The sequence below is a fragment of the Typopeltis vanoorti genome, chromosome 19, assembly GCF_054136105.1.
Source record: "Typopeltis vanoorti isolate ZY-2024b chromosome 19, IOZ_Tvanoo_1.0, whole genome shotgun sequence".
NCBI classification, from domain to species: domain Eukaryota; kingdom Metazoa; phylum Arthropoda; class Arachnida; order Uropygi; family Thelyphonidae; genus Typopeltis; species Typopeltis vanoorti.
In genome coordinates this window covers 92,976,564-93,000,574 of record NC_143567.1, presented here as the reverse complement: position 1 = coordinate 93,000,574, position 24,011 = coordinate 92,976,564, and the positions used below count along the sequence as shown (strand labels likewise).

Sequence of the window (24,011 nt, the reverse complement as noted above, 5' to 3'; positions counted from 1 at the left end):
TCCTCAGACAAAATTTAATATCTTTACATATTTTAAGTGGTATTCCAGCTAGCTTTGTGTGCCGCAGATTACCTAATCATTGATTTGTCAATGATAGCATTTCCATCATATCTCATCATCATCATCATCAAATTCCTGATATTTACCCTCAAGGGGGTGTATAGGATATGAGAGTACTACATGAAAAATTTACATCATTACTAACTTCCTACCTACAATTTTCCGCCAAATCAGTCTGTTAGCTGTCAAAGCTACATTGTCAGATCTTATACTTCTATCATCTAAGACACTTTGTACCGTATCAATCCACCTATATGTAGGTCTCCCTCTGGGTCTTTTTCCCTGCCAACCTTGCAGAGAACACTTGTTTTGCTAATCTTTCTTCACCCATTCTGTTTAAGTGACCATACCACCTGAGATTAGCTCTGCTAACGCATTCCTGGATGCTGACAATGTCAAGTTCTTTCCTAATATCTTCGTTTTTAATATGATACTGCCATTGATGCCCTCTGTTCACGCCCCTAATCTTTCTCAGAACTCTCATGTCTGCGGACTCTAGTCTTTGGTCAAGTGTTTTACTTCTGACCCAGATCCATAATTAAAAATTGGCTTGAATACTGTCTTGTATACAGCTAATTTAGTGTTTTGCCTAATTTCTCTCTTATTCCATATGAATTTATTCAATTGACTTCCTACCATACCGCTTTGTTGATTCTGTTGTCTATTTCCATATTTAATTTACCATCTTCACTAAAAATCGTGCCTAAGTAGCTGAAATGTTTTACTTGTTCTATAGGTTCTCCATTCACAATGCAGCTGATATTTTCAATGCTTCTGCCTATTTCTACTATCTTTGTCTTGTTATTGCTGCTATCACAACAGTTATTGAGTTTATTCAGGGAACCTTGCAGACTTGTAGCGGATTTATTTAGAAGTATAACATCATCCCCGCATAAAGCAAGGAGCTGACATTAACATCTCCAATTTTTATATCAGGCTTAATACCACTTTCCTTCATAATGTAGCGCGATACCCTTTGAGCGATACAAAGGGCAAAGCGGCAGCTAGAGCGTATGAACAAAAGTCGACTGAGTGTACCAGCCAATAATAAAAAGTATGATAGGAATAATAAGCGTATGAGTGTGAACGTAAACAAAATGAAGGAGAGAGAGTGCTGTATGGAGACTCGTTAGTACGAGGTGTGTTAGTAGAGGATTTGACAAAATCGTACCAACCTGGTGCTACCATAAAGGATGTAACTGAGTCTATTAGAGAGCAAAAGGAAAGGGTGAAAGAAATGATTGTTGTGGCAGGTACGAATGATTTGAAAGGAGATAAAATGGAAATGATAGAGGACCTGAATGAATTGTTTGAGGTAGCAAAAGAAAAGAGTGAGAGAGTTAGGATGATTAGTCTTTTTCCGCGGTATGATATTAAAGTGTTTAAAAGGAGGGCCATAATTGCAAATGACTTTATGCGTGGGTTATGTATGACAAGTGGTGTGGAATTTGTGGACGTGTGGAGTGAGTTCGATGAGCGAAAGGATCTATATAAGATGGATGGCTTGCATTTGAATGGATACGGTGTAAGAAGACTTGAGAAAGTGTTGCTGAATGTAGTGGATGTGCAAAATTAGGGAAACTAGATTTATTAAGGGGGGGGGAGTAGATATACAGACCTTAGGGAGGCAGTTGAATGTATGAATGAGTATAATATGCCCGAGGGAATACGGACAACAAATCAGAATGGGATAGTTATTATAAGGCATCAAGGTAGGGATGGGGCTAATGAGGTTTTTAAATTCGTGTACACTAATGCTAGGAGTATTAGGAACAAGAAGGAAGAGTTTCTGGCCATGGTTGGTACTTCCAGACCACACCACAGGTTATTGGTATTAGTGAATCATGGCTGACTGTAGATGATATAGCTAGTGGGATTGAATGTGACGGGTATAGTGTGTTCAGGAATGACAGGGAGAATAAAATGGGGGGAGGAGTATTGTTGATGATAGCTGATGAGCTGCAGCCAAGGAGAATAGACGTTGAATTGCAGGATAGAGAAAAGAGCACATTTGAGGCCATTTGGTGTGAGATTGTGGCTAGCAGAACAAAATATACAATTGGGTGCAGCTATAGACCAGGTGATGGAAAAGATGGTGAAGACAGTATGCACAAGCAAATAGAAGAAATGAGTGGAAAGAGGGTAACTATTATGGGAGATTTCAACTATGGTCGCATTGATTGGAGTGAGGAGAGGACACACGGGAGGAAGGAATTGGATTTTATGCGGTTATTAAGGGATAACTATCTGCGACAGCATATAATGGAAAATACTAGGGGTCAGAGAGTGCTTGACCTAGTAATTACATCTGAGGATTTGGCTGTAACAAATATGACCAAATTGCCACTAATTGGTGAGAGTGATCATAGGGTCTTGGCTTGGGAGGTGGCTAAGGATGTGGAATTTACAATTAAGACAGTGTACATGTGGAATTATCGGGCTGGAAAGTATGACAAGCTTAGGAGTTTGATTGGTTCAGTGCCATGGCATGTACAACTGCAAGGACTAAAAGTTGATAGTGCATGGGAGGCAGTTAAGAAGTGTTTGCATGAAGCAATGGCTGACTGTATAGCTAGAGTCCGAATAATAAATCAAGTAGGGGTTAAATGGATGAATAACACCATTAAGCTTGAGCTTCAAAAAAAGAAACAACTATGGAAGGAATTTAAGGAGAAAGGTGACCGGCAGGCATATGAACGGTATAAAGCGCAGGCCAGAAGTGTGGTAAGAAAAGCAAAAAAGGATTACGAAAGAACATTGGCCATGCAGGCTAAAGAGAATCCTAAACAGTTTTTTCGATATGTTGCAAGTAAAAGAAAAAATGTATATGGCAGAATGATTTTAAAGAATGCCGATGGTAGGGTGATAACTGAATCAGTTGATGCAGTTGAGTTACTGAGTGAGCACTTTGCAAGAATATATCATCCAGGTGATGACATTGCAGAAATGAATGAACCAGTAGATTATACGGTAATTGTGGTGAATGAAGTGGAGGTGAGTAGTCTATTGCATAACCTCAATATCAATACATCTGTGGGATTGGATGGTATACCAGCTCGTGTCGTACGAGAAGCGGCTAAAGAATTGTCAGTACCCTTGACCATTTTCTTTAATTTGAGTCTCGGATCTGGGTTAATCCCGAGGGGGTGGAAAGAGGAGAAAATAGTTACACTGCATAAAGGTGGTTCCAAGACTGCTGTTGTAAATTTCCGACCGATTAGCATATCAGGAATCGTTATCAAGGTCTTAGAAAAATTAGTCAAGAAAAGAATACAGGATTGGATAGATGAAAATGGGATATTGTATCGGGGACAACATGGTTTTGTGAAGGGTAGAACATGCCTCAGTAACTTGCTCACGTTTTATAACACAGTGACGGCTGAACTGGATAAGGGTAATGGGTTTACAGTGATTCTACTGGACCTTGCCAAGGCCTTTGACAGGATACCACATGGAACTCTAATCAGTAAACTGGAGCAGATGGGGATGGATATAGGGTTGGTGAGATGGATAGGAGGGTGGTTGATGGAGAGATACCAGAGAGTGGTTTATTCAGGAGTGGAGTCTAAAAGACGGCTTGTGACTAGTGGTGTGCCGCAGGGCTCTGTTCTTGGACCACAGCTTTTCAATTTGTTCATCAATGATATAGGAAAGTATCTGAGAGGAAGTGTTCACTTGTTTGCTGATAATGTAAAGTTGGGTAGAGGAATTGTGAGTGCACAGGATGTCAAAATTTTACAGGATGATTTGGATAGTTTGGAGGACTGGGTTAGGAAAAATGGATGTCAATTTAATGTGACAAAGTGTAAGGTTATGCATTTTGGGGTGAAAAGAATAGTAGCAGTATATCACATTGGTGGAACCGTACTCCAGGAGATTGATGAGGCCAGAGATTTGGGAGTGTTGGTGGATAGGGAATTGAAGTTTAGGGGGCACATTGCAAAAGTGACTAAATCAGTTCATCAAATCACTTATCTTCTGAAAAATACTTTAACATGCAGAGACAAACAAGTTGTTGTTCCTCTGTATTGAGCCTTGATAAGACCCCATCTGGACTACTCTGCCCAGTTATGGGCACCAGCGTTTCTTCGTGATGGGGAGTAAGTGGAGAGGATCCAGAGACGAGTGACCAAGATGATAGCAGGTCTCTGGAATGAACCTTATGAGAATAGGTTGAAAATTTGTGGGTTGCAAAAATTGGTCGATAGGCGGGAAAGGGGTTATATGATTGAGACACTCAAATTACTGAAGGGTTTCTATAAGATTAATCCAGAAGATATTTTTGAAAATAGGACTGGTGGTGGGAGGACTAGGGACCATGCATGGAAGCTGGACAAGAATGTGGTTAACAAGGGTGTTAGAGCTAGGTTTTTTACTTGGAGAGTGGTGAATGAGTGGAATAAGCTGCCAGAGTCTGTTGTGGGTGATACGACCGTGAATAAGTTCAAGGTAAGGTATGATGGATACTGTGTGAATGTAGAATAGTGGTTTTTGACATGATGTTAGGGCCTTCCTCGATGAGTCTGTCGACTCATTGGAGTTGCCCGTAATAATAATAATAATAATAATAATAATAATAATAATAATAATAATAATAATAATAATGTAATCCATATAGATAATGAATAACACAGGTGATAATGTACATCCTTGTCTGACACCAGATTTACATTAAACCATCTCCCCGTGCTTCCTTCTATTCTAACTGCTGACTTACAACTCAAATAAAGACTACGTATTGCTTGTTATAATGATCGACTGACATCATAGAACTGTAGCGTTTTGAATAACTTCTCTCTTGGCACCTCCTTTTCATATGTTTTTTCCAGACCTACAAAACTTAAATACAGATCTTTGTTATATTCCCATGACTTCTCAACTATTTGTCGTAAAGTGAATATCTGATAATGACAGCCTCTATTTGGCCTGAATTCAGCTTGTTCCTCACCAGGCTTCTCTTCCACAATCCTTCTCAACCCTTTCTCGAGTACACTGGCGTGAATCTTACCAGGAACACTTAGTAGAGAAATATCTCTGTAATTCTCACATTCTGTTTTATTTCCCTTTTAATATATGGGCACAATGAGAGCTCTACTCCAATCATCTAGCATTCGTCCTTCTGTGCAGGCCCTCTGAACTATGCAGTGTATCCACTGTAAAACGTTTATACCTCCATACTTGAGCATTTCTGGTCTAATATCATCTACTCCAGCTGCCTTTCCACATTTCAGACTTTTTATGGCTTTTTCTACTTTAAGTATGGATATGGATTCCTAATTGCATGCCTGGTCAGTGTTTTCCATCACTGTGCTGTCATCACTGCTAGTTTCATTTAGCAATTTTTCAAATTAATTATTCCATACTTCAATGATATCTTTTTCTCCAGTTTTCATATCACCTGTAACTCCTTTTACAACACTCTTTCTTCCATTTCTAAGCTTCCCCAACAACCTCCAGAATATCTTGCCACCTTCGTGATATTTATTTTATATGTTCTTACCAAAGTCTTCCAATGACTTTTGTTTAGCTAGTTTTACACACTGTTTAGTTTTCTTACATTTGTCTCTGTATTCTCTAAGAGCAAAAGCTGACTTATTTGCCAGGAACTATTGATATGCTTTCTTCTTTTCCTTCACTGTCTCTTTAACTTCCTGTGTCCACCAGGAAGTTCTGATTTTTCTATCCTTGCAGACAACCTCATCAGATGCCTCTCTGGCAGAATCAATCATGGTTTTCTTCAAGGCTTGCCACTGAATCTCCAAGGCTTGTTTCCTGTTCTCAAACTCTTTCATTTTTCCTTCAATAATCTTTGTGTATTTTAGTCTACAGTTCACATCTGAGAGCTGCTCAACTTTTATTCGCTTTAAAACTTTCTTACATGTTATTCTTTTCAATATGAAATTCAATTTTATCCTGCTCAAGACTAAATAGTGATCACTTCCAATTTCAAATCCTCTGTACACTCTGGTGTCCTGCACCAGGGAGAAAACATCACTATCAACAATAACATAGTCAATGAGACTTTTCTTATTCCTTGCCTCTTCTCTCCATGTGAATTTGTGCACATTTTTATGTTGGAACATGGTGTTAGTAATAACCAGTCCATGTCCTGAGCAGAAATCCAACAGGTATTTGCCATTATTATTAGCTTTGCTCTTTTCTCCAAATTTTCCTAAAATATTTTTGTATGTCTGACAATCATTTCCTACTCTGCTATTTAGATCGCCAACAAGGATCGACTTTTCATTTTTCATTGTGTCAGTTGCTTTCTCTAAAGCATCAAAAAATTCCTCCACTTCTACCTTAGGAGAACCTTCTGTGGGACCATAGGCACAAATAAGTCTCATTGTCCAGTTCCCCATTCTGATATTTGCCCCCACATCACTCTACTTGAGACTGCCTGCCATTCAAGAAGATTAGCCTCGTATTTTGTGTTGAATACTATGGCTACTCCTTCTTTTCCTTGATTGTCATTGCCTGAATATAACATTTTCTATTTATTGCTCAGAAAGATCTCACCAGTTTTTGTCTTTTTTGTTTCAGTCACTCCTATTATGTCGATCTGGTACTTATATAATTCCTCAGCTAGCTCCATTTCTTTGCCATTCGGGCTTCTTATGTTGATAGTACCGATCTTCAATTCTTATGATATTGAGTTGGGGTGTGTTTTAGGATTTGTTCCAGTAGCTGACGTTTCGCTGTTCGCACTGGTTCCCTGGCAAGAACAACGGGGGACTCGTTTAACTGGTTAATATACAAGTTAATATACAATATATTGGTCTAAGCCAATAAGAATACAATTTGGTCGGCTAAATCCCAAATTGCCAGCCCATTCTCGTTCGTTCAGTATCCAGGTAGATACCCAACAGGGTGTACAACGAGGTGAGGATTGGAGATTACGTCAGAAGCCCTGGTCGGTTCTCCACATTCCTTTAAAGGCTATGCGGAGGTCTCCTCTCACTTATACAGCTTTGACCCTTAAGCATCCCTCCGTCATATCTTTATACCTTAAATTTACCTTATATCTTCATACCTTAAATATATTGGTATGAACTGTATAAGATTTAAAGACTGCTCTTGTAAAATTTCTTGAAATCTTCAATATTTCAGCACTGAGGTAAACGGTAATCAGAAAATCTATGCAAACGGTCCAGCATACAGCTATATAACATCGGTCCAGCTAGAGACCGATGTTGTATGTATAAGAATCAAGGGTAGGCACGGATCAGGGCCAATAACTAATGCATTAGTTAAAAGCTCTAAAGAAAGCATACCCTATACGACCGAATGAACTAAGGGTATTCAAGCAATATGTTCATCATCATTATCATCCGCGTGCGGTAGGCCAAGACATGAAGAGCAAACTTTCGAGTCCAATCTATCTGCAACCAACTTATTTAGATTTCTGTAGAACTTTAATCCACTTATGCTCCTCCTGATTTTTTTCTTTCAATTTCCTTCTGAGCACACAAGTGTACGCAATGTTTACTGAGAGACTAGCAATTCTCAAAAATGGAAGAGAACAAGAAAAATGGACTTGTTCTCTTCTTCTATCAAGAAGACTCTTTATAAGTCATTATAAAGAGTCTTCTTGTGTTTGATGAGATTCGAACCCAGATTTTTCTAAACAAAAAACATCGTCGATGCCGATTGAGTTATCTATATCAAAGGATTTTTTTTTTTGAGAGAGAGAGAGAGAGAGAGAGAGAGAATGTATTTTTCCAGTATAAATTTTTCCATGGGATAAATTTATTCCATGATTAAGGCCCATAAATAATAATATTTTAACTTGTTCAATCCTTCCACTTACGTTTTCGGTTTCTATCTATTCACATTGTTTTGCTAACATTTATTTTCATTGCACAGGGCCTCGTAGTTATTATGGCTTTCAGGTCTTATATTTTTAAGATTACTTCCTTATCTGTAAATGATACAATGTTATTTGCGTATTTTATGTGATATAACTTTTATCCATTTACAAATGTTTACACCTTTTCTAAGACGGACTGTTTTACTAGTTATTATTATTATTATAATAATACCGGCATCTCCATGGAGTCACAATTTTCTCCAGGCATGGGATAAACAAATCTTCCATGACTTGAGGTCTCAACTGCTATTTCATAAGTTTATGCTCAAAATTTCATTATTTTCAGTGGTATTTGTATAGTACCGGATGTATAATATGTTTGATTGCGTGTGGAGTTCCCCCAATTTTCCTCATCCGTCCCCCCTTAGGAGCAGTTGAGGTTTTGCCCTCCAATAACAAATTTTAAGTATGTTTTTTTTATTATTTTTTTTACTGTAGATCCTTGTGTGTTCAAGGGCCGGTTTGCCTGTTCTGAGGGAAGAAAAAACCCGAATTTCCGGGAGAAAAAAAACCTCTACTTCCGTATGAGACCGGTTAACTCACATTTATTCCAGAGAGACCAGATAAAGGTTCCTCACGTGATAGACGGGAATCGAACCCAGGTCTTTCCGACCAAACGGCTTCGTCTATACATATATTATACATATACTATACATATATATATTTTAAATAGTTTATTTCTGCTTATTGAGGTAAATACCGCTTAAATTCTATAAAGCAGCCATGAAGATTTTTTCCCACATCATTTCCGATGAAAACGTAAATTTGTTATAGATTGAATTTTAGGAATGAAACAATGGCAATAATACAAAGAAGAAATTAAGTTGGAAACGGAAGGAAACAATCTAGAACAAGTTAAATCATTTAAGTACTTAGTGCATTTCAACTCCCCAGCTAAATCTGGATACGATTCTGAAACGCCTATTGAATAACATGGATGAGAAGTGGAATTTGGTGTCACTATTTATCCACCATGGCCGGTAGGGGTGAAAGACACTCATTTAACTTGCTTGTTGAAAGATTATTAAACACAGAATAAATTGAGGATGGTATATTAAGAAAGAATAATATACGTAAAATACTTGAATGGTTTTATACAACTATTCCACTCAAAAACGTGTTGAAGGCTACTATAAGCGGTTTAGTGAACAAATCACACTAAAATAACAGAAAAGTAATTTTCTAGAATTCATTACGATTGAGAGCAAACATATGTTTGCTCTCAATCGTTTGAACAAATGTTCTGAACAATGTTTTGAAGAAATGTTTTGAACAATATAATGGTTTGAACGAATGTTCTCCCGCTAGAAAGGAAAGAAAATTCTACTTTTCAATTATTATTAGCCTTTCTTTTTATTAAACTTTCAAGTTTACTAACTGTGCACATCATTCCATGAGGACACCAAAAGCTGGGATTTTTTGGTTTACAATTGCGTTCCTAAACGCACACTATCTCGACGTGTTGATGACACCAAATTATCTCATGACTGCGGACAGGTGTCCTCGTTCTCTTATCACGATTAACACACATCTCTGGTACCTTGATCGTTTTTTTTTTTCACCTTCTGCTGGCGGCTTCGCTGATAAAAGTTGCGTGTTGTGCTTCAAGTACACGAGTACTTTAGAATGATTGACAGCAATTTTGATGGGAAAACTTTCACTGGATATTATTTAAACAATAAATGAATGACACACCATAAACAAGATGGCAAGTTCTTTTCCCAGTTGTCATCGTTCTATTCCGATCGATTTAAAAAAAAAAAAAAACAGCGAATTAAGAATTTCGTCAAAACAATAGAAAATGCATACTTACATCCGCTAACCAACTTCCGTCTTTCTTTTTCACCACCCTGTCCTCATCACTTTTGCAGAGGTCCGTTTTGTTTCCGATCAGCACCAACACTACAGAGTCATCGGTTCCTTCCTTCAGAGAAAATAAGAATAATACATTATATTGCAGCAAACCATATTTGCATATTTTACGGGTTTCATAAACAAAATTGATAATCATAAGAAACAAATCAAGCAAAAATGTTGCTTCATTTGTGTTCAAGTTTTAATTATTTCACTGGAATCTTTCATGTCAGAAAACGAAGAACATGCTGTGATTATTGGGGAATATTAAAATGTTAAATATCACATATTAGAATCTAAATCTGCACTATAATTATTTTGCCTGAAATAAAGCCCTTTCAATTTTATGGCTTCATCACGTGTAAATAATAATATAACATGTATGCTGGAAGTAATAACATCCACTACAATCTAATAGTCACAGGATCCTGCGTAGCAAATTATCATTGTAGTTAAAACAGGCAATATTTCAGACATGGATTGAAAGAATAATAAACTAACTTGCTTACTAAACCAAGCAACAGAAGTCAATATACAGAATCACACTACAAAAAAAGAAGATAAAAGTACAAGAGGGAAATGAACATGATATTTCCTACCAATCAGGTGAATAACGTTTGCGCTAAGAAGACCATGTTTTTGAAAAGGATAGTTATGAAGAATTATGAACATGAGTTTTGAACTTGACCGATTTAAAAGACACTATCCCGAAGAGTCAGAAGTTTTGTTTTCGTCCTTTTTGTTATTCTGTTTAAAACAATAAAATTGTAATATCTGTTTGGCTTGCTCAACAGTTAGGTTACTCATAAAGATACTATCGATCTGAGATAAAAACTGCAAGGGAGTCTTTAAGAGTTTTTAATCTGGAGATTAGATATTATCAGAAAAGAAAGATGTACTTACAGAGCCAATAGGGGGGGAAAAGAGGAAATACAGACAAAAACAGAGAACAAAATTGTATATTTATGTGACGTGAAATAAATGAAACTTAGAATGCCTACACGTTTTTGAAGAATCATAAATTTCTGCCTTTTAATTAGGCTGGCTGAAAATATTTTACGCTCTGCTGGTTTTCCCCAAAAAGATAAGTTAGATCTGCGTGTTCAAGGGACCGATTTGCCTGTTCTAAGGGAACAGAAAAACTTTTACCTCCGTATAAGACCAATTAACTCACTATTTGATTGAAAAGACGGGTTCAAATCAGGATATTTCCATCCAAAGGGCTCATCTATACCAACTAAACTATGGATAGCAGGGGCGACTGCTGGTCTTGAAATTCACGCTTGCTCTTTTGCTATTATTATTCAGGGAGTGAGAGGTGTGATTAAAGTCTAATTAGTTGAATAATGAATTACTGACCATTTAAAACTATACATTTAGAAATTTATGTACATTTAATCAAACAAATACAACATTTATTTTACAAATGATATTCTGTCTTTTCCAATTTAGCTAGTTGAATACAAATTCTACCCTATTGTTCTTCTTTATGAACTGGTCAATAACATCGTCATAAAAAGTTGGTTGTAACTTAATTTTCCTAAGCAACACGCACACTTGTAAAGGCTGGATGAAGCTCACTGGCTAGAGCAACGTTGACTGCGTATGGCCTGTGTTCAAGCAACAGAGTGAGACGACGTGAAATGGCTATGCGTGCGCATGAAATCACAGTGCTGTGATTTCATGCGCAGCTTTGACTAGACGAGCAAGCATCGTCTTTGACTAGACGAGCAAGCATCGGCCTTCGATACACAACGCAAAGCTCAATTATTGCCGCTTAAGCTTGAGACGTCTTCTGTCTACAAAAATAAAAACCTAAATGGAATGCTTATAAATGCGTGCATTTATTAACAAATAAATAGTACTTCTTTCTCAATTAATGAGCTTGCGCAGCAAGCATAGCAATCATGGAGAATTCGCCCCTGATGCAGGTTTTAAGTCGGTCACATTCAATACCCCATAGTTTCCAAAATGCATATTTTATTTGCGTAACAGCTGGAAAACAGAAATAGTCTTTTGGTTTTTAAATGTGTAATTTAAGTTTCCCTTTGATGACAGCACATGTACAGTGCCCATGTTGTAATGGTTAAATAATATAAAGATAAGGACCAGTTGCTAAGAGGAAAACTAAAAACACCATTCTAGTGATACCCTCCTATGGTAACTGTAACATGACGTTTTCATGAAACTTCCCTAAAAAACCTAATCGTTGTGCAATATGATACTGATTCAGATTGTCTGAATGAGAATAATCATAATACCTAATCATAGGGTGTCGTATCTGTCTTCTTGTTTTAGCTTCTTTGCCTAGAAATAACAAACTCAAAAGTAAACTGCACATACACATATAATTTTATAGCGTTTCAAATTGTTCTCACGTAGTCCTGTTAAAAAAAAAATTAAGAGTCGATTTTTTTAATTACACTACTCTGAATCCACAGTAGTGTAATTTATTATATGAAATATCAACGACTACAACATTAACTGGCTATAAAATATGTTTTTTTTTTTATAATTTAGCATATTGTGCGATGTTTGGTAAATGATATTTCTGTTGTAGATTAGCTCACAAAATTTTAACAGCTTTTCAAGCTAATCTACAAAGAGGAAGGAGAAACAGATAACAGCTTAGTACGTGAGACAGAATATCGGCATTGACTTTAATGAATTTGGAAAGAATAATCTCTTCAAAGCCTGTAGATGAAGAGTTAAAAAGTTAATAATATCTGAATTTTTTGTATGGTGAAAAAATTTTAATATTTTACACTCTGGAAACACAACGAGGTTGTGCGTGTGTCCAGTAATTGGACTGTATTGAGTTTATGCTGGATTTTCACCAGGAGTGATTGTGTTACTAAATCAGGAATGTTTCATCATATTCAAATTATTTGTCACACATGAAGGGCTTTTTTTTATTTTCACGGAAGGTTAGGTGCTTTAGTTAATGGTAAATGTTTCTCAGTTTTGATTGTAATGAGGATGAGAAAATTCAAAAGCAAGAAATTGTCGTAGAGATAATCCTATGCAAAGGTTGGGTTGGATGGAATTGCACCCGAAACAAGAATACTACGAAGAAAATGTACAATGTCTGTTCACAACATGTATTCATATTCTCCCACTCTTCGCCTGTTTTGCGGAATGAAAAACCGAAGTTTGCCGGTAGAGAAGATACTTCTTCCTCCGCAGAAGACTGGAAATGCAACTTCAACTGAAAAGAATATCCTGTGTTCTAGACGGGAATCGAATTCCGAACGACATATGTCGCGAATGCACTGACAAGGCGCCACACAAAAGGACAGAAGTAAGTTGCAATAGTTTGGAATTAACATTACAAGATCGATACAAGTGCAAATCATGTATTGTAGTGAACTTGATATTATTCAGGAAATAATCATCTTTCGTTCTTATACATTTTCCAAGTAATGTTTAACTGATACGCTTACCTTAACATGGGAGATCCAATTTCGTACATTTTTGAAGGAGATTTCTGAAGTCACATCATATACAATAACTATCCCGTCTGCTTTTCTAAAATACTGTTTGGTAATACTTCGGAACCTGAACAAAATAAAAAAAATGTAGACTTCAAAACTCCCGGTTGATATACTACAACTGAAATATTTACTATATTTGCGAACTGAACTCAAGCTAATAAAAACTATCACACATACACGTGCTCGCCAGAGCTCGAAACCATATTATTAAACTCAAGAGTTCATACATCATTCTTATGCTGTTAAACCTCAATATTGAAATATAATTAACCCACTACACATATTTCACTCATGAGAAATATACGAAACAGTTAAACGAGAGATGTGTGACTTTGTCAAATCCAGTTCAACAAATGCTTAAGTATCTATTAGATTTCTTATTTTCGGCTGCAAAATGGTTCAAAAACAAATGCAACAGTTAATAAATTATCTGCAGTATTATGTAACCTAACCCAAAAACCTCTCAATAATACAAGATCGCATGGTTAACTTCAATCCTTTCAAGTCAATGGGTTTAATATTAGATTATTGTTGTTTGGAAGGTTTACGGCTTTTTTGTGAGATATCGTAATGTCAAAAGTACAACGCCCTGGACGAGGGGAATCCTTATATGGGCTTTTTCAGTTCAAGGTGAATTAACCGATCTCATACGGTGGCAGCAGGGTTTTATCTCCCGGAAATTCGGGTTTTTCATCCCGCGTGCAGACAAATCGGCCTTCAGAACAAACACAATTTACAGACAAAAATATACTGTTGTTGGTGATGATGAGCGATAGATGGCGTTGATGTAGTTGGAGAATTAAGTAGTAGTGGAGAGGATGAGATGTATTTAGCGAAGTAGAGTAGTGTGCCCTCCCACCATGAGTCATTGGACTCCCTGGAAGTATTAATAATAATAATAATAATAATAATAATAATAATAATATTGATGCTGTGCAATAGTTGGGAGGAGGGGGGGGGGGAATTGGGTTTTCCTTATGAGGAAAGCTGACACCATACATTTTATTATGCTTTCTTCTTATTATTATTCCCTTCCGTCCACAAGACGGGTTGAGTCCCACACGGATAAGAGCCACCTTTCTCTGTCCAAAGCTCTTTTATATGCCAACAGCTTTGAAAGTCCAATGCAATTCTAAAGACTTTCTGGTATTTCTGGACAAGCTGGTATTAGAGATTTGATTTATTATCTGTTATAATTACTACATCATCTGCGCATGTGATATGTACGATTGGTTTTCCATTGACTTTGACTCCTTTTGTTGAAGAATACGATCTGGATGGAAATGTTAAAATGGCATGGGAACAGTGATCATCCTTGCATAACTCCTCGTTTGATTTCGGGTTTTTTTGTGATATTCTTATATTGAACTACTGTACTTGTATGCTGATAGTAGCTTGAAGCAAATCTTAGTATTTCATAGTCAATGTTTTTCTTTGTTAATATTTGAATAAATTTTCCTCTGCTGACAGAATCAAATGCTTGTTTAAAATCCCCCAAAACAGCAATAAAGGTTCCCTTGTCCCATGCAGTTTCAACCAGACTATGAAGGGTATTGATATGATCAATTGTTGACATGTTCTTCTAAAGCCAGCTTCTTCTTCAAACAGTGGGAACAGAAAAATGATTATTAAGAAAGACGTGTGGTGTCGCTCCTCGCGTTTATTAGTAAGCCTTCATAGTATCTAAAGCTAGCGAATATGACAAATATGGTTAAGTGACAAAGCAAAGATTTGGTGTGAGGGAGGATTATCGTCAATGCTTGCTTTAAATTTCACAAGTTTCTGAGAGACGTTTGCCTAATTTAATCCAAAACTTTGATTTTTGATACCTTTGATTATCATTTAGTACACGTAGTATTTAGCACACATATATTCATATATAACTAATAAAAGTTCTAAAGGTTGTCTGAAGAGTCGTATAGGTGGTCATGCTCATCTCGTTCGTCTAGTAATGATCATCCTCTCCACTACATCCTACGTTAGTCCCAGGGCCGCATTTACCATTAGTCGCAAGCTGAGGGCCTCACCTTCTATGAGGGGGCCGCATTTACCATTAGTCGCAAGCTGAGGGCCTCACCTTCTATGAGGGGGCCACATTTTAAAACCTTACTCCTCGCAAAGAACAATAAAATAAAGCACAGTTATAGTTGCAAAATAAAATACTTATTTTTAAATATTAAATTCATAATATAAAAACTAGAGGCCGCTGAAAAATTTGTAAGGCCTCCCGCTTCCATTTGAAATACATTATTCTTTCTTTAGAATATAAAACTAACAGGAACTCCTACATTCCATACAATTCATGTATGTAAGCGTACCATTTCTCTGCTGGACGTCTATACATGTCTAGCAAACCTGGATAATACTCTGCCCACCTGTTGAAGGAACATGGATAAGAAGCGCAGTTTAACTATCATGTTTATTAGAAGGGGCAATAATCTTTCACGTTGAAAATAACACTTGACTATAGGTATTGTTTCTGGGAAAATTCCCATGCTACTCCTCTTAAACTCTATTATTATTATTATGGCTATTTTAGCCTGTTTTTGTTTAGGAGTGTCCCTTATTTTAAATATATTGGCTATTTTTACTCAAAAAATTATATATATATTTTAGGGCATTTAGGTTTATTTTAAGGTTGGTCAGTCGATCGAAACGGCTCGCACCCCGTTAACGTTCACGTTAACGTTTGAATACAGCCTCCATCTGTTCCAAATTAACTTTTCTTTTTTATTCATAATCTTAGTTCGAAGGTTAGTTCACAGATTGCGCGAAGATTCGCACTTTTAAATTTTGTTTTGTAGAGAATCATCTCATGTAACGCATAATTTTTATAAACTTAATCTGTAGGTTTTTGCATTTCATCTTTCTTGGTTTCCGACAATCAAAATCCCTACAAATCGAAATAAACGGCAGTTATGAAGTCAATTGTTGTGTACATATTTTCGGCTAATTTTGATATTATGCAGCAGTTTTGAAGTAGCGATATTTTCCTTACAATTTCAGCAGACCGCTGAAATTTCAGATTGCAAAGAAATAGTACAGAATTAGAAGCTTCGACGGCAGAACAATATTATTGCTTTATTTTATTTTTTTATCAAAACGAAAAACCGAAGTAACAGAATTTGAATACTGTCTGAAAGCTTTCAAAGTAGTAGAAATTTAAAGCAGTTATGTAATTGAGTTCCAGGAGAGGAGAAGGGAGGTAGGTGCAGTAGAAAATCTTCAAAATGACACATTTTGAATTAGTTCGTATAGGATATCCTTCATGTTATACTTTCAGCATATCCACAGTGGTTACACTGGATATTATAGTAATGCGGATCCTTAAAAAAAAAAATAATAATAATAATAAATATGTTGCAGTTTTAAGCAAAAGACAAAGGCGAAGAGTCGCTGATAAAATACCATTGGATATAAATTTTTGATATTAGAAATACTTACAATCAGAAACCCAGAGTAATGCAATTTAACATCATTTGTTGTTCACAAAAAAAAAAAAAAATAATAATAATAAAATAAAATAAAAACAAATCGTTCCTAAAATTGAAATGTTACAATCCATATAACGGTATAAGAGCCTGTGTAGCTCAGTGGATGTGGCGTTTGCCAACCACGGCGCTTGGCCGCACGACGGAAGACTTGGTTTCGAGTCTAGTCGGCGACTAGAGGAAATTTTTCTAAGCCTTTTTCGACCGGTTCCCGAGTTAGTCGATCTCTGGCACGGGAAAGCAGGTTTTTCCTCTCGGAAACTCGGGGTTTTTCGTCCTGTAAACTCAAGAAAATCGACCGTAGAACCCACATTATTTCAGACATTAAATATATTGTGTTAGGGTTAGGGACCACGAGATGGCTGCACATTTGAGCCGTCTCTCTTCACCGAGTACCGCTTAATTAGTGATAGCCTTGGGCCATCTATCTCTGATTGGTACAAGTGGAGATTGAACTGCCCACTCAGTCTCCAAAAAGTTAGATAGGGCTAAATGGCCTCGCCTACTCCCCGTATACGGGAATAAAAAGGCGTTAGCTGATTTTTTTTTATAACGGTATTTTGCAAGGAAAGAAAGCAAAATGTCATATTTATTTCAATAAATGTTATTTAAAAAATCTAAATATTTGACACGATATTTTAAATGAAACAAATATTTGAAAATTCGCGCAAAAAAAAAGTCTTCTATATTGTCAGTAAAGTGAAAGAACATAAAGTTGTCTTGTTCCGTGACACAGATTTGAAGAATAAAAGGGCAGCAAATTTACTATTACTAAATGGATTCATTGCAAAGTCTGATCTCTGGTCATTTCGGATTAGGATTATTTTAGCACCTCTGAAATTCATTTATTTTTGGTAAGAGACACAATAATTGTGCAAAGGGTGGCGGGGGGGGGGAATCAAATATCGTAGGACCGTAAAAGGAAATTCCAAGTAACACAGTACACGTAAAGTCAAAGGTTGTATCACCACAGTTAATCGGTTAACGGCTCTACAATCGCCGTTTAGGGATTAACAGCGAAGGGGGTAATTGCATGATTAAAAATAGAATGGGGGTGAAATTTTGATCCATTAAAATTGGATTGGCAACTATGCCGCGGAATCTTGTCCGGAAGCAGTGCAGTATTTTTGTTTTATTCAAAACGTATATAATTACTTTTCATCTTCAACAAGAAGATGGAGTACACTCCTTAAACATTTAGAAAAAAAAAAAAAAACAATCTTTAACAGTTAAAAGATTAAGTGAAACGAGGTGGTCCCCAAGAGTATTACTTTGAAACCGTGGATATAAAGAAATTAAAGAGACATTACTTGAATTATCCATAACTCTACTCTACAAGCTCCCGATATGGATTTGTTTTAGCTAATAATTTGTTACACTCTTTAGCTGGTTTTATTTTAGTGATAAGAAATAGTTTTGCTGCTGTAAATGAAGAAGCGAATTTATTAGCAGATCAGACAAAATTTAAAGATGAGAAGGAAAGAGTGAAAAAACAAACAAAAAAAAATGTCTCACGAAATTTCACGATCTGACGATGAGATTACTCGTATATTACATGGGAAAGAAAATTTCATTGTTAATACTTTTAATGTCTTTGCGATAAACTAATTTTGGAAATTAATGAAAGAGCAAAATGCTATTTTATATATGCCAAACATATCTTTAAAGAGATACGTTTGACATTTTTTTTGAAGGAAGATATAGATCAAGACAAGTACAAGACTAGTATTAACAAAATTTTACAAACCTATGGGGCTGATATTGATTCAAAAAAAATTATTGGAGAAGTTAAGCAAATTTTAATAATGATAAAGGAAGAAAATTTTTCAATTAAAATATGTACAAATTTATAAACGATGGGTTAAGGTTTACTTTTCCGAACGTAGAAACAATTTTAAAAATATTTTTGAGGATGCCTATTTCAAATGCAAGTGCTGAACGCTCATTTTCAATGTTGAAACGAATAAAAAACTATTTAAGAAACAACTTGCACCAAAATAAAACAAGTGAGCTGTCCTTATTATCCATTGAATCAGATGTAATAGACTCGATTAATTATGATATCAGTTTAGATATATTTACTTTTAGTTATTAATTTTTTTATTTAAATTTGAACTGATTTATTTTTATATGTATATTTTTTTAAATGCAAATACATGTATACCAATGTTGTGTTATTTTTAGTTCATTGAAATGCGTTATTATGGAAATATCGACTTTTATTTTCAGTAAACTAAAAAAAAAAAAAAAAAAAAGACTTGTTCTTTTGGGGTTTCATTATGATGTTGCGCGTAGGATCTCAAAAAGTATAAATGTAGCTGTGGTTAGTCCCTACCCTAAACAATTCGCTTTCTTAGCAACGAATTGCTGAAACTTTGATATTTCACTTGATCATTTGGTTCTTTGTTATCGTCTAAGCCTAAATGCGTTGCACCAAACCATAAAACTGTTATATCAAATGAGTCAATTTTATTGGCTGCGATAAGTACTGGAGATAAATATTATCAAACCATTATGAAATCGCTACATTTGCAAGGATAATGTCTTATTAGAAAGTGAAAATAAATCAGTGAAATCATAAATTTTTGTTGTAAATATTTAGAAGTATAGTACTCGCTACACATATTTAAATATAAGGGACTAGCTCCGTGTACGAGGAACAAACACGTGCCCAAACACTAATTTCATCCCCGAATGGAACAATGTGTAACAAGCAACGTATAGTGACTTATATGAAAGAGTTGAGACTACTGGTATACATTTTGTTTGTTGATTTTTAGTTTTTTTTAGGAACCGTTTCAATTTTAACTTGCTGCCGGAATCAAAAACCCTTAATCGCACTTCCCCTTTCACGTGAATATCGACTGCTTTTCAAAATATATTCAAAATAAGTACTGCCTAAAGAACCAAATATATGAATGAATGTTTAAACCATCTAACCTTTCCTGTCCTGCTGTGTCCCACAATTGTAGCACTATCATTCGTCCATCGACATTCACTGATTTGACTTGAAAATCAACTCCTGTAAAATTAAACTGAATTAAACACATATATTCATATATAATCAAGCGCATTACATAAATTGTATAAATATCACTTACTAATAGAAACTTGATCGTTTAGTTCTTTGTTTATCATTTTTAATTTGGCTCTCGTCTAACTGTGCTAAGAAATCAAAGTGACAGTCCCTGTGGGACGAAATAAAAATTTGTTTTTATTGTTAAAGTATTGTTATTATTATTATTACTATCATTATCATCATCAGAAACTTCCAGAGAGTCAAGAAGTCCTCGAAGGAGGCTATGTACCACCCAAATACCCAAATCAGCTGTCCAATCACCTCTAGAATAAATTCACCCAAAAACGTATGCTGTCATTGTTTTTAATTCAACATTATTGCAAGAAAGGATACCAAATACTGTACAATAACATTAGTAATGTTAAAGCGCGCTTGCAAAATCGAAATCTCTGATGTAGAAAGGACTAAAACACAAACAAGTCATAGGAATTACACTTATGACAATGTTATTTTCTTAAGATTCATTTCAACATTGAAGTCTGCTAGAACCATTTCATTTTGCATTTGAACTTAATAGATGTTACATTATACGCACAAGTATCAAGGATCACATTTGCGGAAACTAAGCTGAGAAATTATTATTATTAGCTTATGTCAATTATTATGTCTTTGTTTAGAACAGGTAATGCCATTATAATGGCTGTTATCTTGGCATTAAATTCTTTCTCCCTGACCCCTGAAACGAGTTTTTGAATCTCATGACTCAGAAAACCCTAGCACATATTACATAACAGTTTCACGCAATACTATTTAAGATTAGTGACATGGAATGACGGGAGTTTTCTGCTATACCTTGCTCACGTTTTTGATGTTATGAGATATCTTCGACCTTATCAGTGATACAAAAAATATTTTATGTTCCACATATAAGATAGCTCATAGATGACGGTAGTTTAAAAGAACTGTTGGAATTCCAGTAGGCAATGAGAACCAATGAGAGGAGTGGATCATGTTTGGTAAACGTCTGTATTCACAGGCATATTTATGTGCTTTTGTAGGAATAAAAATCTTAGTTTCCAGAATAGAAACACCGCCACTTTCGTACGAAACTAACTAAATTCTCTTCAGATGAAAATCTTTTCATCGCTTCCTCAGTATTCGAACTCAATTCTTTCCAACTAAGACGCATCGACTACTGACCTCTAAGAAAGAGCACTTTTGATTTTAAAACACGCTGAACTCATTTAAATATTTTAAAAAATTTTTACGTTGAAAGGTAAATAATTGGGCTACTTTTTGGTCGGAATTTTGTACATTGAAAATAAATACATCTAGCGTAGCCCGTGCTATCGTATGGCGCACTTCGTCAATATTATGTGGCACCGTAACCCATTAAAATGAGTGAAAAAAGAAAGTGTCGTCAATATGCAAGTGAATATTTAAAATGTGCTTAGTATGTGAAAAACTTTCTCAAACGAAGCCTTCAAGAACAAAGCATCCAAATAAAGTAAAAAAGAATGTGAGTACATTAGCGAATTCAAGACTAAATTTAAAAATCGTTTTCGACTTAAAGGGTTGATTGCAAAACAAAGTTAACCAACAAGAGAAGAGACTTGTGTCTTACAAACTTTCAAAATTAATTGTCAAATGTGGAAAGCCACATACTATTGGCGAAAAATGTCTTACCGGCTATAAATGAAGTTTTAGATTAGATCATTGGCCCGGGTAAAAGTAACATGACGTCGTCAATTTCCTCTCAACAATAGTTCGGTATCAACAAGAATTGACGAAATGGCAAAGGACATTGGAAACAAAAAAACTTTCTGGTGATTTAAAAACCATAGATGTTCCTTTTCAACTCGATGAGACCACTTTACGTGACAACGAAGCTTTGTTAACGACCTGCGTGCGTTATATCAATACTTATGAAGAAATTATTGAAGAGTTTCTATTTGCTGAACAATTGAAAATTGACCCAAAAGGGTCTACGATTTTTAAGGTTGTTAAAGACTTCTTTTAATGCTAAAAACATTTCTCTCACAAAAATTATTGCGTGTGAAACTGATGGAGCACCAACTATGAGTGGTCGTCACCGTGGATTTATTCGCACATTTAAAAGAAGCCGTTCCAAATATTTTTACAATTCACTGCATTCTTCATAGACAGCACTTAGCTGCAAAACATCTTAGCGGTAGACTATATAAGACTTTGGATAAATTTATTAAAGAATTGAAAAAAAATAAAAGCCCAGTCATTGAATACCCGTATTTTTCGAGAACTTTGCCATGAAAATGAAGAATTTGAGCGTCTTTTGCTTCACACTGAAGACAGATGGCTCTCAAATGGAAACTGTCTACGATGCCTTAAAGATCTCTACAATACTGTTTTGGATATTCTTAATTCACGTGATGAGAACTTGTGTAATGTTCTAAAAAAAGGAAAAGGTTGACATCGCATATCTTTCCGATATTATCGCTGAAATGAGATTAACATCAAATTGCATGGAAGTAACATGAATCTTATTAAAACAAAGGGAATTATAAATGCTTTTATCGGCAAATTAAATTCTACAAGCAGAGCATTGCAAGACGGGAGTTTCTGAAGTTCCAAGTCTACAAATAATAGATGATGATTTAATATTAGATACAGATTCGGATTGTTATCGTTCCCATCTTCTGATGCTGAAAGACGACTTGATGATCAGATTCAAAGACTTTGATGAGCCTTAAAATACTGGATTGGGTGAAAAATCCATTTCTTTCTGATGGTACTTCTATTCATCCAAATTTGTGTGAAGAATTTATTGACTTAAAAATGATTTTGAAGCTCAAGTATAATTTCAACAGCGTGGGTATGAAAGATTCTAGCCAAACATACAATGCAAGTACCGTTCAGCTTTAGCAAGAAATATACGGTAATTACTGCTCATTGCTTTTTCTTCTTCATATTTGGTCGAGAAAGGATTCAGCGTCATGTTGCAATTGTTAGCTAAGCAGCGAAATAGATTGCAAATAAGTCAGAGAGGAGACTTGAGACTTCGTTTGTCGAATATATGAACCTAGTATTGAAAAACTAGGATCTCATCAGGGCTCGGAGTAGCCACTAATGATCGGCTTGTTAAATAAAGTAAGTTTACGTCTTTTTCGAGTAAAAATTAATTTGCATCAAAGTCATTAATTTTTAATTAAATATCACTTCAAATATGTTGATGGTAATTTAAGTTTGTCTAATAATATATTATAATTATCTTATCGAGTCATTAACGTAGAGTGAAATTGAGCAGGGGGCGCCAGGCCATACAAATAGTTGAAAGAGGGAGCCAGACAAAACAAAACAAAAAAAAAAAAAAAAAACCCAAAAAGGTTCTAGAACCACTAGAACCGTTTTTGGTAAATAAAATAAAAATCCAGTGGAAAGCAATTTTTTTAGATTGGTAGAGGATGATAATTTCTATTGGTATGGCCACAGCCATGGAACTGTTACAATTTTTAGAAGCATGTTTAATTTCGCGCAGATATGTGGAGTCGCATATACTTCTAAATGCTCATCTATCTAAAACCCTCCTTATAAATTTCAATGATAAATAATTTATTAGTATAGAAAATTACAGATAGATGGCGCCAGAATATAGTTCGCTAATTAATTCTTTTTTTTTTTTTAATTTGCTAAAAAATAAAGCAAAAAAGAAATGTAAGCTTACCAATAGTGGCACTGAAATTGGAACGGAATTGATTATGACAAAATCGATGGATAAAACTGCTTTTGCCCACTCCCGAGTCTCCAAGAAAGACGACTTTAAACAATCTCTCCGGAGTTGCAATTGACAGCTTAAAAAAAAAAAAAATTAAAATTAAAAAAAAAAAATCAGAATAAGATTTAAGATAATAAAGCGATTATTTATATTAGAAAGAAATACAAGTATACAGTATTCTTGGTAGATCCATGATGAAAACCTTACCATCTTTTGATTATTTTCCTATTTCCCCCGCCCTCAGCACTTGGATAATGTGCTCCCAATAGAGTACACCATTTCCTTCTTTCAGAAACTTCTGCCAGCCTTAATTGCTAAATTCCCTGCAGTTTTTCACTCCTAAAGACTTAATATATTAGATCACCCCATCTTCCCCATCTCATTTTAGGTCTTCTAATTTTCCTTTACTTTCTGATCTGGCATATAGCAACTTATTAACTGTTCTATTATTATCAATACGCATAAAATGCTC

At 35.4% G+C, this 24,011-nt stretch overlaps 1 protein-coding gene across 2 annotated transcripts in view; it reads right to left on the bottom strand.

Moving 5' to 3' along the window:
• Positions 1-24,011, bottom strand: part of LOC150096346 (EF-hand calcium-binding domain-containing protein 4B-like) — a 70,197-nt gene that overhangs the window by 7,022 nt on the left and 39,164 nt on the right. For both annotated transcript variants that reach the window (XM_090408991.1, XM_090408993.1), the window contains exons 15-18: positions 23,489-23,615; positions 19,710-19,791; positions 13,228-13,342; positions 9,744-9,854 (exon numbers count right to left, since the gene is read on the bottom strand). In XM_090408991.1, coding sequence (XP_090265117.1) covers positions 9,744-9,854; positions 13,228-13,342; positions 19,710-19,791; positions 23,489-23,615 — 435 coding nt within the window. The remainder of the gene's footprint in view (positions 1-9,743; positions 9,855-13,227; positions 13,343-19,709; positions 19,792-23,488; positions 23,616-24,011) is intronic.